General features: G+C 43.1%; 1 protein-coding gene across 21 annotated transcripts in view; it reads right to left on the reverse strand.

Moving 5' to 3' along the window:
- Positions 1–328: 328 nt before the first annotated feature.
- TRPM3 (transient receptor potential cation channel subfamily M member 3) overlaps positions 329–15,693 on the reverse strand; it is a gene marked incomplete at its 5' end in the record, with an annotated part of 811,488 nt that continues 796,123 nt past the window's right edge. For all 21 annotated transcript variants that reach the window (XM_081236454.1, XM_081236468.1, XM_081236450.1 and 18 more), the window contains 4 exons: positions 329–1,929; positions 11,665–11,797; positions 13,765–13,964; positions 14,085–14,235. In XM_081236454.1, the coding sequence (XP_081092580.1) occupies positions 477–1,929; positions 11,665–11,797; positions 13,765–13,964; positions 14,085–14,235 (1,937 nt within the window). In that variant the 3' untranslated portion in view covers positions 329–476. The remainder of the gene's footprint in view (positions 1,930–11,664; positions 11,798–13,764; positions 13,965–14,084; positions 14,236–15,693) is intronic.

The following is a 15,693-nucleotide window of genomic DNA, read 5'->3' on the forward strand; positions in this document are numbered from 1 at the left end:
GCCAATGTGAAAAGAAAACAGAATTGAAAGTTTAGAATATCTCATTTGTATGCTGGCTATTCTATTTTATTTTATTTTTGCAATTTAGCCCTGCATCCTAAAACTCTTGATAACGGTCAGAAATGGAAAGATGACTCCTGGCACGGACAGTGCTTGAAGCCCCGTTCATTCCCAGAACTCATGGCTTTCTGAAGTGCCTAGTGATACACATTCATCTCAACCCTTCTTCTCCCTCTTTCCCCTCCCTACCCATCAAGTGTGGACATGACTTAAATCCCATGTTTGGCACTGGGCCAGAACAAATGCTTTCTTGATCTCTGGCCCAGAAGTCACCTTTGAGTTAACACCTCCCAAGGCAATATTTGTTTTGCTCAGCTAAGAATAAGCAGGTAAGTTTCAAGGAAGGGGAACAGGTGAAGTTTGGGGAGAAATTTAGGGCTGGATTCTTGAGCCTCCTGCAAAGCTTATTGGAAGGTTTAGTTGTGTTTGCTTTCAAAGCTGTGGAAAGCGGATGTTCTGGAGAGGCTCCTCATGGACAGACTGTCCCCTCGGCCCTCTGGCCTGGAGGACTTACTCCTCTGGAAGGAATCTCTCAGGCTTGCTGCACTCCGCTGCCTGTCGAGCTTGTCGCTGATGGAGAAGCTCTTCCTGGCGTGTGCATGTGGCAAACGTGGCTCCTCTACTGAGTAGCTGCTGGCGCGCTCTAGCTTGGGAACTGTGACGTTGTTGGACAGGGTTCTGCCTGAATTATCACCCTCCTGGGGGCGCATTGCAATGGCGGCTCTTCGGCCCTTGGCCTCATTCTCCTCACTGTCAGAGCTGGGGTGACTCAGTTCTGCTTCTCGTTCGGGATGGCAGCATGATGAGTCCCCCGCTTTTCCTCCAAGACCTCCCGGGAAGGTGGCTCTGTCAGCAACCACTTGAGGGGCGTTGACACACCTTGTGTCAATACAGTCTGTAATACTCGTGTATTCTGCTGTTTTCACAGGCACCCCAATGTTGGCATAATAGCTCCGCAAGGGAGAAAACATAAAACTGTGAGATTTCACGATGGGGGCCTCTTCTAGAAGGAAGGGGGTGGTGGCTAGGTAGCGGCTACTTTTGGAACGCTCGATGGTGTGGTACATTGGAGGGTCAGTGTCCCACAGGTTGTGGCATTCCGGGTGGTGGGTACAGTCTGAAGACAAAGATTTAGTGTCCATGGAGGTGATGTCCTCGAAATCAATATTCCGGCTTGGAGGTCTGTCTGTGGGTGCAAGAGTTGCACAGGCACGGCTTGAAGGAGCTGTGGAAGGTACTGGAGCCACAAAGCTGGGCTCTCCCAGCCCAAGGATGTTCATGGAATTGTCCAGAGGGTCTGTATCACAGTGCAGCTCATCCATGGCAGAGACATAGATGTCTATACATGAAGAAGGTCTCCTGGAATCAGGAACAACGGCCAGGGTGTTTGCAGGGGCTGCAGGCGCTTTGGATTCTTTTGCTACAGAGTGGGAACTGGTAGCCCGGTGCAGGCTCAGGGACCTTTCTTTAAAAAGACTCTCCAACTTTTCTATCCCACCTTTGTCTTTCACACTGACTGAATAGAAAGAATGGCTTCGCATACGGGGCATTAGGGTTGGAGAAGTTGGGGACAAGGTCTCCTCACCTGCAGGATCTATACTCTCTTGGAGCTTGAAGGTGTTCCCCTCCTGGCTGTTGAAGCTGCTCTGGCGGACAATGTAGGCTGCGTCTGTGCAGTCTGAGGAGGTCCGCGAGCGGATTTTGTTGGACTCGGCCCGCTCCAGACCCGTCAGGCGCTCCAGGGCTGTAGCCGTGCGCCCGATGAGGTCCTCGAGCTGCGCCAGCCGGATGTCCATGGTCTGGAGCAAGGCCCTCGTGCAGTGTTGCCTCTCATTGACTTCCTCCAGCCGCATGGACATGTTCTCCACCCTGGGAGGGAAAAGAGAACCAGAGTCACTTGGGGCTGGTTTCTCTGTGGGAGGCTGGAGAGCACAGAAGGGATCAGAGTTGCGCCCGGACTCTGTGCCCTCGCTGTCCCACTGGAGGGAAACTAAGGGGAGTGGGGAGGAGAGGATGGCAGTGACCCTGTCACTGAGAATCACAGAATCTCCATCTTCTGGAGCTGGAAGAGGCTTTAGAGATTATTGAATCCAGCGGTTTTTAGCTACTAATCCCCTTTTCCCTCAGTGGAAATTAATGCTCAATCCCAATAAATGAACACCAAAATTGAGTAGTTCTTCTTGAAGTAAACTGGGCCAAAGTCCCACCTTTTCCCACCCTCCTGGCTTCGCTGTGGCTTGGGGCAGGGTTCAATGACCTAAATAAGTATTAGGGTGTTGGCTTATCAGTCACCAACAAAATGAGAATGTTACATTTGGATAACTTTACCCAGAATTTTGCAGTAGAATTGCAGAATGTAGCTATTCTTACTGCAGTGTACATTTAAATTTGTATTCTATGGACTGGGATTATGTTTATTTTGCGTTTATATAATAATCTTTTGCTGTTGTTGTTATTCAAAACAATCCTTTTAGAATGTAGTGCCTCCAAAGGAACTGGTAATAGTACTGTTACTGGGTCACCTGGAGCTGATCTAATTTAACCGAATCCTTTCATTAGTAAAGGAAAATCAAACATCAAGAAATTCAGCCAAGATTATATAGAGTAATTTATGGCAACTTACTCTGGAGTGGCTATCAATAAATAAATAGTCCTACTCCTCTCTCTCCATCTCTCTGGGTAGCTGATCACAGATGCTTTATATTGCAGTTATTTCTCCAGGTCTTGACCCTCCCCACTGGAAATTCTTAGGCGTGTGATCTGTCTCATATTCCTGTTCCCATTTCCATGTTGCCAGCCCAATACGGGCCAGGTGTCAATAAAGGCTCACTGAGTAGTCAATCACTGTGATGAACTTGATTTCAACTGTCTCATAGGTTGCCTGGTCACTTATTTATAAAGACAGAGACCACACATTTGAAATAAAATTGTGCCATATTTTCACCTGCTCAAGTTAACTTGGAAAGGACAAACCAAAGCTAAGTTTTGGTTTGAGCTCAAACTTTCACTTTTAGATGCCCAAAGGCAAATCTTTTGGAGAATCTAAATAAGATCCATTCACAACTTTTTTGGGGGAGGATAGAGATACTTTCCCAATACTTCCGATATGCACAGCTAATCACTTGACTGCTGACCCTTAAAAGGAACATGGTTGCATGCTTTACGAAGAGCGGTGGGCATCAGAGCTGGGTCCCTTCAGCTGGTGTAGTGGATGGTGGGTTGACAGTAGCAGTGCCTCTATCAGAGAAGACTATACATTTCAGTGCCAGAATGAAATGTGAGGCATGTGGCCCCCCTTGCTGAGGGACCTGAGGCCTTTTAAAAGCCTCCTCCTCCTCCTCTGCTGCTGCAGCCTTGGGGCCCATTTCTGCCTCTCTTAGCAACAACCTCCCAACTCACTCTACCTACTCTGCTCTTTTACCTCTCAGCTTCCTTTCACTGGTCCAAGGTTCTGGACCGCTCTCAAGAGCCCTGCTTTGGGAACATTTTTTTCTTTTTCTCCTTCCTGCTGCTCCATAGCCAATCCAGAGCCTCCCAGGGTCCAGGCACACTCTGCCATCGTGCCCAGGTGTACTTCCAGAAGACTTATAAATCGAGCAATTCTGTGTCTGGCAAACACAATGCTATTCATCCAGCTAACACAGATGATTCAGAAGGAAAATTCAACTTTCCTCTGTTTCACTTTGTTTTGTGGTATAAACATAGCCTGAGAAACAAATTACTTATAATAATAAGTTTGTGTGTCTTACAGACTTACAATTCACTTCTTCACCATCTAGCCTATGGAGTTTTCAAGTATTACAATTTCATTTTTTTTTTGTAATTCAATAAGCTTTGCGTAAGTGGACAAAAATACTTCCTTCATTAAAGTCAGAAGGACAGATGGTACATTTCTATAGAATGAGGAGTTTTGTTTGGGATACTCTAGGTACTGGGTCTACCTAGCTTTTTAGTGTTGGCAGAGTAACAAAAGGCAGGATAGTTTTCTTCCTCCCTCTCCTGCCCTTTCCTGGAGTCTGGTGGATACAAGGTCGGTATGGAAAGAGATAAAGATGCTCTCTGAGCATAACTGCATGCGATCATTGATTTGAGCATGGTGAGCTATCTCCCTGCACTGTGGGGACCCTCCCCTCCCTGCATCCCACCTCGCTTTAGCCCCAGGATCCAATACTGCAGAGAAAACTAGCAGGTGAGAGGCCAAGCTAAGGCACCAAGAGGCAATTGAAAACTAAGGACTTGGTTGTGGGGAATAAACGGAACCCAGAAACTAAGGAGCCCAAGGGGATGGGAGGAAGAGAGAGGGGGTACAAGGAAGAAGAGGGTCGTCCAGGAAAGCAAGGAGGTGCCCAGTGGAGCCTCAAGAGCAAAGATAAAGAAGCATGGCTCCAGGGGATGGAAGTAGGGGAGGAAAGCATGCTAGAACAGGGCCAAGGAGCTATTCTTCACCAAATCTTAATTCTCCTGTGGGCTCTGAGGTGCTTTGGAATGTAAGATTTGAATTTAAAAAAGAAAAAAAAAGGACTGTTTGATCCATTTCCTTTCAGAATTCTAGATGTGTTTAACCACCTAATTATATCATCAATTAGAGCACGGATATAACTGATAGGAGTTTAATGTAGGAGTTATAAAAGAATAAATGTTCCTAGAGTCAAGTTTACATATGCTTGTTCCATAAATAGAGTACTTCTCTTAATCTTTAAAAAAGAATCCTTGAAAAGTTATTTGCAAATGGGCACACATCACAGATAAAAATAGGTCTGAGGAACAAACCAAGAGTTTCGAGTCATGATTGTAGTTTCTAGGAGCTGACTCCGGTCAAATAAATCAGGAGATAAAATGGAGATAAGAATTATAAGAACTTAAGGATCAATAAGAATCCTTAAGGAGATAGATATGGGAAGTGACTAAGTAAGAAAAGGAAAAGGAACTGTGGAAAGGAAGATGTTGTATGAAGTAACACTTTATTTTTCATTCCCTCTTTCAAATCTCCAGACCTTGCATGGCTTATTTCAGAATAACTCACAAGGCAATCACAATAGGGACCCAACAGAACCCTGGAAAGCTGTGAGGTGGCTCCTGTTCCCGGGAGGCCAAGAAAGTGACAGCCAGGAGCCCATTAGAGAGGACTCAATAGGCTGGTGAAACAAACAAACACACAAAAACCAGGTAGTAAAACAACCAGCCTCTAACAGCCAATGTGATAAGGAAAAGGGCATTCAAAAGAAGATTCTGGTGGCACAGAAAATTTCAACTTCAATATGTAATTTCTTAAGGATTATTGTATTCCCTTCCAGAAATTCATCTTCTTTTCTGATAACCTCAAAATGTAGTTAAAGGAAATATGGTAAAAGGAAAAAGAGAACTGGCAGACCATGCCTGCTCTAAATTTCAAATATTCCCTGGAGTGCTAGCAGTAGAATGGATGTAGGATGAAGAGCAAAAAAATCCCAGAACACATGAATCCAACTGTGGGGACTCTTGCAGGGGGAAAAAGGGTATACTGACACAGGTTTTCAGATCCAAGGCAACGATGCAGACAGAGCAGCTAAAGCTAACTCTTGCTTATCCACAGACTGATACCTAATTTGTGAATTATTTAAGTCCTTTAGAGTCACCTACCCTTCCCTTTGGGCCAGTTATCCTTCTCACTAACTCTGGGACCAAAAAAAGGGAGAAAAGTTTAAACTTGGTTCTATCAATGGAGATATCAAAGATCAGTTTTAGAAAAAGTCATGGTGGCAAGTGGGTGAAGCTCATTTTTTTGGCTTACATTATTTTTGGATTATTTATAAATTTCATATATCCTAAGTTATTCCTCTCTGTTATGAAAAATTATAAGTTGTATATACTATTAATAGTCATTGTCTAATATTTTTTAGATCTAGGTGAAGTGAAAAAAGGGTATAGAGCCCATTGGTTTGGGAAAGATAATGTTAGATTAAAAGATGACAACAAGGAATAATGTATATCTCAGTTTGTTTAAATTGTTACTGTCAAGGAGAAAGTTCAAACTGAAACTTCTGACAGGTGGGGCCCTACGGGTGGGGTGATGGTGAGGATAAACTGGAAGCTTTAAGTTAGGGGTCTGAGAATCAAATGCCTATAGAAGGGTAGATCAAGTAAGTAGGTGAAGCAGGCAAGGCATAAGAGAACAGAGGCAAGGATTCTGTGTCAGCAGAGAGCACACCCAGTCCAAAGGCATTCGGAGTGAATTGTAACAATCATTGCAAGCTCAACACAACAGCCCTCTGTGGGCAGATGCTGCCCACGAGCAACCAGTTTTCAAATTCTGCTTTAAATGAGTTAAAGGAACCAGAACTTCCATCTCTGATCAACAGAAAATGTACGTGACCCTTAAAAACCAAAGGGAAGTAAAAAGAAATGCCAGGGACTTCCCTGGTGGCGCAGTGGTTAAGAATCCACCTGCCAATTCAGTGGACACGGGTTTGAGCCCTGGTCCGGGAAGATCCCACATGCTGTGGAACAACTAAGCCTGTGGGCCACAAGTACTGAGCCTGTGCTCTAGAGCCCACAGCCACAACTACTGAGACTGCGTGCCACAACTACTAAAGCCTGTGCGCCTAGAGCCCATGCTCCATAACAAGAGAAGCCACTGCAATGAGAAACCTGCGAACTGCAACGAAGAGTAGCCCCCTGCTCACAGCAACTAGAGAAAGCCTGCGTGCAGCAACGAAGACCCAACGTAGCCAAAATAAATTAATTAATTAACAAAAAAGAAAAGAAAAGTAATTCCAGGAGACTGCAGATAGGAAATGTTTTTTCCTGACATTCAACGTTCCTGGATTCTAGGAATTATGGGAGTTTGACATCAATTCTAGGCAGCATTACAGAATGCTTAGTCGTAGGTAATTAAGCAGATGGTATCTTTTGAGTACTTTAAAGAGATAGGATTAGTTAACACAGACTACATGGGCTCAATGTTAATCTTGCCTCTCTTTTGATAGTCTAGACTAATAGAGAGACACAGATGTACAATACTTTTGATGAAGTACATTGTGATTTTAGCAGGGAGGCTGACACACTGGAGTGACTAGAGAAATGTGGACACCCGGCTGGCTGATTAACCAATGGGCCGATGTCATCATGAGAGGTATTTTTTGGAGTCATGCAATATCTTAGCTCTGTCTTGGTTCACCTGATCTGTGCTGGTGACATTTTGGTGGATTATGTTGAAGGCATAGCAGGTATGCTTATCAAGCAAACAATTATATAAAAAGAATAGGATGAAAAATTAATAGACTGATGATAAAATCAGGATCCAAAGTTGTCCTTAAAGTGCTAGAATAATGAGCCAAAGGGGGAGCAAATTAAAGAAAAATTTCACAGCGATGAATGTTAAGTCTTGATTTTAGGTTAAAAACAAACATTTCACAAGAAGAGGTTTGAGGATATTTGAATTAGCTCACGTGAAAAAGCCCTGGTTTTAATTAATTGTAGTCACACTCTGAACCAAAGACATGACTTGGCTGCTATGATTGTAATGCAATCTCATAGCAAATAAAACGTATAGATCAAACAATAACTACCAGTTACTGAAAGCATAATATCTCATACATGTTATCTCAATAACTTTTAAGATTCTACAGTTAGGTATTAATACTTCATTTTACAGATGGGGACATAGGTTCAGAGGAGTTAAGTAACTTGTTCAAGGTCACACAGCTAGTTACTGCAGAATTAGTATTAAAATCTTTCCATTATACTGTGCTCTTTCTCTTGCAACATGAAAAGAACTGCTTGTTCTATTGTACTCTATGATTATTAGCCTAGCATATAGTAGGTGATAAAAACAGTAAATGAATGAATAAAGGAATTGAATCTAGGCTCTAACTAAAACACAGAATTAAGCTCCATTTAGAGACCACATTTAAAGGGTGACGTTGACAATTTAAAGTGCATACTGAGAAAGTGAGCAGGGTAGTGGGAGACCTGCTGTATGCATGGTAAGTGGTTAAAAGACCTTGGGGTATTTAGTTTAGAAAAGACAAAGCAAAGTGGGGAGATGATAGTGACCTTCACCTATGTAAAATACTTTCTCAGAGAGAAATGAATTTAATTTTTTTCTGTATTTATTCATAAGGCTGGTATCTAAGGCAATTTCTCCTCTTTCTAGGAGGTGCTCAAATAGAGGTTGAGTGTAACAACTATGCATTCTTTCAAACCAAAGTCCTTATATCCCCACCCCTAACCCAGGCCCTGCTCAGTACCTGCTTGTCAAAGTGCTGTTGGTCAGGTGTGTGGGAGAAACACTGCTTTGGGTACAAGTAATCTGTATTCACTGACCTCCCGAACTTATTCTGAATGTAAGGTGCCGAATTTTGTATGTTCCACAGTGAATAATTTTGCACCGTCCTCTCCTACTTTAACTTTTATCTTGTCCATCGTATTCTACTAGTGGTCCCCAAAGTGTGGTCCAGAACCAGCATCAGCATCACCTGGGAACTTGTTAGAAATGCAAATTTTCAGGCCCCACCTTAGACACAATGAATCAGAAACCCGGAGTGGGGACAGATGCCCAGCAACCTGTGTAGTAACAAGCCTTCCAGATGAGTTTCAGGCCTTCTAAAGTTTGACAACACTGAGTTAGATGTTTCTGGCTGTTCCTGCCTTGGGTGTAAACTGGAACTCAATGAGACTGTGTTTTTTGAGGACAGGGCCCTGCCTTATTGTCTGGTATACAGTAAAGGTCCAGTATGCATTTACTGAAACAGAACTGAACTAGTTAAAGGATGATGAGCACAGAATTTGATGGAACAAACTCCAAGGACTGGTTATCTTCAGCCAAGTCAAAAAATCCTCAGAAAAGAAGCCAGTCACCAATGTTGCTTAATAGCTTAGAAATTTGGTTATTTTAATATAATTATCACCAGCTAGATATTGTCTCAAATAAGTGAGGGCACTGGTTACAATCAATTAGCTCATTATATTCTGGAACTGTATTGCTTTAGATACATCATGGTTATTGCTATATAAAAATGGGAAAGTCAAGGATTTTTCAGGATAAAGTTCCTCCAAGGTGTTAATGATCTCCTGAATATTGTATTGAGCCCTATACATACCATTTGGTGACAAAAATATGATTTAATAATGATCCATTTAAATAGACAATTATGCAAGTATCTTTGTATTTCTAAAAAGATTCATGCAAATAGAACATGTATAAATAAATTATATTTTAAAGGTATTAGCAGGGGGAGAAGCATGGGGCTCACTATGTGAAAAAACCCTTTCCCCAAGTTTTTAGTAGAGTAAAGAACGAGCTCTTAATTTTTCTGATTTCAAATCTCTGTATTGAAGTTATCTAATATGAAGAGAAAATTATAAAATATTTTATATACTATATAGAATGTGCACAGTTAACTTATGTAAATTTAACATATGTATTCAAATGTGTGTTTATACATATTTATCTATTTATCACTCTCTATCCATCTATCTATCCATCGAGCTGGCTAGCTAATGTAAAACAGGTGATTTCACATACCACTCCACTTAGAAAGGACACGGCCTAGAGAATGTGTGAGATTGGTAACATGGACCCACTCTTCCCTTGGTTGATTCCCTTATGCACCTCATGGTGCTTCTATGGTGCTGAGTATAATCCTAGAGTTTAAAGATGTTATTTTTGGGCACATTTACAAATGCAAAACAAACCAAAACTACCACCACCACCAACAAAAGCAAAACCTCAAATAAACACAGAAGCAACAGAAGCAGAATGAGGCCCGGGTTTAAGTTCACTTCTCTGGCACCTGGGCTTGGCCGAGAACTCGTCCTGGTCCTCTAGGCCAATGTTACTCCAGGAGGTCAGCTAACGCCTGGGACACAGGGAGGGTGGGCCTGCACACTGTCCTGATTTCTGGGAATTGTTCATCTTGGTCATGCTCTGAAGGGTGGGGCTCTGTAACCACCCACAGAAGAATAGGGCCTTGGGGAAGAAGTCTCCTGGAAGCTTTTGTAGGTGTGGGGTGAGAGCCTCAGTTGGAGGTGCTATAGTTCCTTTATGCTTCCATCCAAAAGGAATTGGTGACAAGGTCACAGTTTACATGCCCTGGTGTCTGTACCTCTCATTCTAGTTCCCCAGAAAGAAAGACAAAGACTTCCTTGCATCTTAACACTCCTTCCCCTACTTTTCTTTCCTCCCAGGTCTGTGGTTTTCTGAATCCAAAAAGCATTTCAAAAGCCCCTGGACATATGCTTTGGAAATATGTCTGAGCAATGGACAATGTGTCCACAGGGCACAATTTTCTGGGAATCACATGGCTATATGTCCATTAATAAATAGCTTTTTCAAGGCCTCAGCATGAGAGAGATCTTTAGATTTGCAGCTCCTTCCTCTGTTTGCTGCAAAACTGTTTCACACCATATCATCATAAAATGCTCTATTTTGCAATGACAGATGTGTATAAAATCTGTGCATGGCTTTAAACTTTATTAATATTGGCTGAGTACCTATGGATACAATCACTCAATGGCATATGTGTATATACTCACTTATCTAGACTGCATTCTTTAAAGAAATAAAGGGCCAGGGACAGAAAAATGCCATTTGTGTAATTTCTACAGAGCCACTAGAGAAAATGTATGACATGGGTAAGCAGACAAAATGTCATTTCATGAAAACTAGAGGCAACTGACTCAAATCTTAGAAGTCTGAGTCATATATCACCTGAAGTCATCAGTATATCATCCTTTTCCCATTATTTATAATTTGCTTCTGCCATCTTTATATTGAAAGTGCTTAAAATTTAAAGTTACACTAATGCTTTGTAACACTCAGGGTGTTCTTTAGAAGAGTAGTTCCTAAATGCTGGGTTTTGAGTGCCAGACTGAAATGAAGTTTATATTAGTCTACAGCAAAATGGGGAAAATAAGAAAATATAAGTTCATTTGCATAAACTTAGATTTATTAACTTTAAAGGATTCTCTTCTCTTCATTCTGAGATTTTTTTCTTACAGCACTACTGGTCTACAAAACTATTTGGCCAATGAGATCTAAAATTATATAATAAGTAAGTAAAAAATCTGCCTTTATTTCTTTGCTTTTATCTTGTTCTATAAGAAGAAAAAAAAACAATTGAAAAAAAACTCTCAACCATTATTCTATCTAATTCACAATTCTCTTGCTATCGTTTATTCAGAAGGTACTGGGCACCCATATAAGCCAGGCACTAGGACCATCCTCACCTTTGGAGAAGATGCTCAGTGATCTACATGAAACACAAACTTGATGGAGAGCCTTGAGTTGGGTTGGGTCTCTCTTGGTTTATGTCTGGGTCAGAACTTTCCAGTTTCTGGTCTGAGCCAGCAACTCTTGCCCTTTCCTGGACTCAAAAATCTCTAGTGTCCAGGAAGGCGGCTGCTACTGCCTGCTGGAGAAGTCTAGGGTCTATAAGTCTGGGACTTTGATCTATAGACATTTCAGACAGCATTCTGTTCTCTCATAAGCTTGATGATTTCTTGAACAATAAAAATAAGCACAACAGGGTCTCTGTTTTTTTGTGGCCCTGCAAACAAAATCAATTGATAAGGCATGCCATGGTATAAAACATCCCCAGGAGGCATGTGCCCACGGGAACACACCTTTCTGAAGTCACTCGTATCCTCTCATCATTGGACGAGTTGAATCGGTCATCCTTTTCTCTGAAATATTCCTCTATGCACTGCTCTTCAAAATCATGTACTTTCTTGAGTTCATCATCAGTTATGAAGAGCTCTGTGGAAAAGAAATGAGAGACATGAGGCAGAGAAGTAAAAGCGATGGCACCTGACCTGTGGGTCTAATGACATTCCTAATCTAACTCAAGGTCAGGGAATGGGGCCCAGATTCTTCACTGAGTCTCAAACTAAATCCAAATCTGGTCAGGCAACTTGTGTCACTGTCCTCTTTCTCTGTGTTAGATTCATTATGGGTCTCTGAAGCTCACCTGAGTATACCTGGTTTACTGCAGAGACCAGTTAGAATTTTATATATTGTAAGGACAAGAATGTAGCTAAATAAAGGAAAGGGAAGCTATGCAGAGAATGGAGGTTTCTTAAAAACTCAACTTCTGGGCTGAGGAGTGTGGCAGACAGAAATTGTTCATTCACCTTACTAAAAGCCCTTTGCAACCCAATTTCCCTTTTCCCTCTTCCCACTACTGAGACTTGGAGAGCCAAATACACGTTTCCAGTGTCCCTTCAAGCTAGCAACAACCATGAGACCCAGTTTGGCTCAAGGAACAAAAAAAACCTGCTGCAGGAAAGGGTTGTGTATTGAGAAGAGATTTTGCTTTCCTGATAAACTATAAGTATGTGGCTGCTTCTTTCTACCTTTTTTCACCTTCACGCTTCTGCCCTGAACATGAACGTGATGACTGGAAGTGCAGCAGCTATTTTGCTACCATGAGACAAGACAGTGTGACAAGGAATAGCTGAGCCTAAAAACAGGACTTGGGGTCTTTGACTTCAGTGAGTCATTGTTGAGCTCTGGGCTATTTATTTACCTTTTTCACTTTTTGTTGTGTGAGAAAAGTAAAACCTTACGTATTTGTGTTACTGTTAGTCTGGTTTTCTGTTTATAGCTGGTAAACAAATTCAAAACTGATACAGTGGTAGAAAGAGCCCAGTGGAAATCTGAACCTTTTCTCCCCCTGAGCTTTCTACTTGCCTAAATGGGTGTTTCAAAGGGAAATAGTGAATTTTGGAATTCTTAACCCCTCTCCAACTTTCCAATTTTAATGTCTCAAAAGAAGTCAGGCATTGCTGTGTCAGAGAAGTTGTTAAAAGCTTCAGACTTAGAGAAGCAGTTGATTATTAAGTGGCTTTGGTTTCAAACTTCAGTTGCACTAGTGATCACCTGGAGGTAATTCTTGGCCCACAATCCTAGAGGCTCTGGTTCAGTAGATTTAGTGTAGGTGGTCTATTTGACACACTTTGAGAAACCACGGCAGGTTGCTTGTATGGGGGCTGGATTCCCAATGGTTCTTAACTGTGGGTGGTACCCAGGGGATATTTAGGAATCTGCAGGAGCTATTAGTATTCAATGTGTGGAGGCCGGATGTGCTAAATCTCCTGCAATATGTGGAACAATCCTATATAATGAAGAATTATTCCACCCCAATGTCAATCTAATCTCCTTCTAGAAACACTGGGCTAGAAGGTGGTTGGTGGAGGGTCTTTTTTTTTTGTCCTTGGAATCATGGAAAGCAGGACTGGTTTCCTCGTGAAGCCATATAGGCACAACCCTTAAGGCTTGGGAAATGTTTAAGACCTAAAAACATGATAGATCCAAAATTGACCATGGAAAATCAAACTTAGTCACCTACAACTCAACTCATGTCAGGATGCTTAAATTATATATACTGCAGCATTGGGAGCATACTAACATGGTTGATATATCTTGTGGTGGGATGTCTGTAAAGTAAGAAGCTTAGAACCTATGAGGGTGCTAAAACAGCCCTGCTGGAGCCTGGTTTTATCTCACTAGGAAAGGTGTGAGGCTAAGAGTGCTCTCTTTCAGCCTCTCCTGTCTTCCTTCCAGCACCATTTCTCATCATGCATACCCTCCCATCCCTCCCAAGTCTTCAGAGCTGTGGGCAGGAAGCAGGAGGACCCAGGTGCCCAGTGGTCATAGGTGACCACCTATACACGTGGTGGGGATTTCTGCTCTGTAGTTGTGGGGGGTTGTCACTCAAAGCTTACTCAGGCCATAGTCCCTTTCATCTGGGTCACTCTCGTGTTTTCTCCATCGGCAACACAGGTGCTGGAATATCATGGTCATGTGGCTGAATATGATCAGAGGTGGGGGCAGAACGGGCCTTTCATGGAAAGTCATGATGAGCTGATACCTCTGAAACTTCCACACTTGGTTGGATATTGATTTTACCTCAAAAAATGTATTGCTGAAATAGAGACCAGAGAGAATCAAGTGAGGAAAACCCCTGCTTTCTGGAGCGTCATGCCGCGCCCCTGCCTCAGTCTCCCTACTCCATTCCAAGGGCTCTGAAGAAGGACCCTCTTACTTAAAGACAGCGATGAGGAGGTTGACCAGCAGGATGTTTGCCACCAGGAGGTAGCAGGCCATGATGGCTGGCACGATCCAGTCTCCTGTCTTGCAGGGAGGCAGTTGGATTATTTTACCATCCTCTCGAGTCTCATTCTGTCCACAGGGAGCTGGAGGAAGCAGCACAGGCAAGATGTGAGAAATCGTGTGGTTCTGCGATTGAAATCACAGACTGAGTTGAAGGAGAGGTTTTTAGATGAAGGAAAAATACAGCCATCTCAAAACAAACAGAAAAAGGAATTCCAGAAAAGCCAAAACAAACGAAAGCTTCATGAATATCACTAGGGGCTGTCTCTGCTGAGGGGAGTTGGTTCTGCCAGTCTCCCAAGTTGTCATCTGACACGAAAGAGGTGGGTGGAGCCCCCTGATGGCTTGCCGAGTCCCTGGGGCACTTGGTGTCCCCCCAGGAAGCCTGGTGAAGGCTTTCCCAGGGAGTGCAGAAGGGGCAGAGTCTCACTGTCCATCAAGTTACTTTCAAAATGTGCGGTGGAGGCCAGAAGCCGACAGCTGTAAGAGCAGCAGCATCGAGGGGCTACTGACTCGGAATTAACACCGGGGCAGCTGTTAACTGCTTCAAGAAACAACCCAGGGACTCTGAGTTAAGGATTTGCTGTCTCAGTGTGGAAGGAACGAAACACAGCAGCACCTTGGGAAGTATTTAGGGGGACTGTTGCTCAGTGCTCCTGATGGATGGCATTTCATGGGGAGGGGCAATGAGGGGAGATGGGCCAGGACCCTGGAGCCTGTAGCCACCTGCTTTTTTTCCAGCAGCATTTCCATTCCAAAAATGTGCTTCCAGGGCACAGGGAACAAAACCCAACTGCACTGAATAACTGGGCAAATAGAGGAAAATAAAACATCTGACTGCACAGGGGACCATGTGGGGATCTTTAAAAACTGCCAATGCCCAGCTCCACCCCAGTCAATTGAACCAGAATCTTTGAGGGTGGCCCCGGCATCAACATTTCTTTCAAAATTTCCCAGGTAATTCTCAGGTGCCACTAACACGAGTCTACTGAACTAGAGTTAGGCTAGAAACATTATGTGATTTTTGACATGCTCTGAAGTCCAAAATACATCTTCTCAATTTATGAGGGTTTTAGTAATATCAGGACACCAAGACTCTGTTTTTAAGGCCAGAAAAAGATGGCCAAAGTGCTTCCTTTGGACCTGCCTGTAAGATGATCAGGTGTTGATGGACTCAGATGTTCTCAAGGAACCGGCATCTTTTTTGTTGTTGGCGGTTGTGGCACTATGCACCCAAGACAGCCCTGTAAGAGGCTCTGATCATTTCCTCCTTTGGAAGGAAAACCCAATGATAGAGCCCGCATTGGCTCCAGGATGAAGTCCAAACTCTGAGGGTAGCTAGCCTGGTGCCATCTCTTGCTACTTCCCACCTCTCCCTCTGAGCACAAACTGGACCAAGTTTCTTGCAGTTCCTAGAACTGTCATGCCCTCTCTTACTTCCTAATTTTTTTTATTTTTTTGCGGTACGCGGACCTCTCACTGTTGTGGCCTCTCCCGTTGCGGAGCACAGGCTCCAGACGCGCAGGCTCAGCGGCCATGGC

The sequence above is a fragment of the Mesoplodon bidens genome (genome assembly GCF_964165515.1).
Source record: "Mesoplodon bidens genome assembly, chromosome: 6".
NCBI classification, from domain to species: domain Eukaryota; kingdom Metazoa; phylum Chordata; class Mammalia; order Artiodactyla; family Ziphiidae; genus Mesoplodon; species Mesoplodon bidens.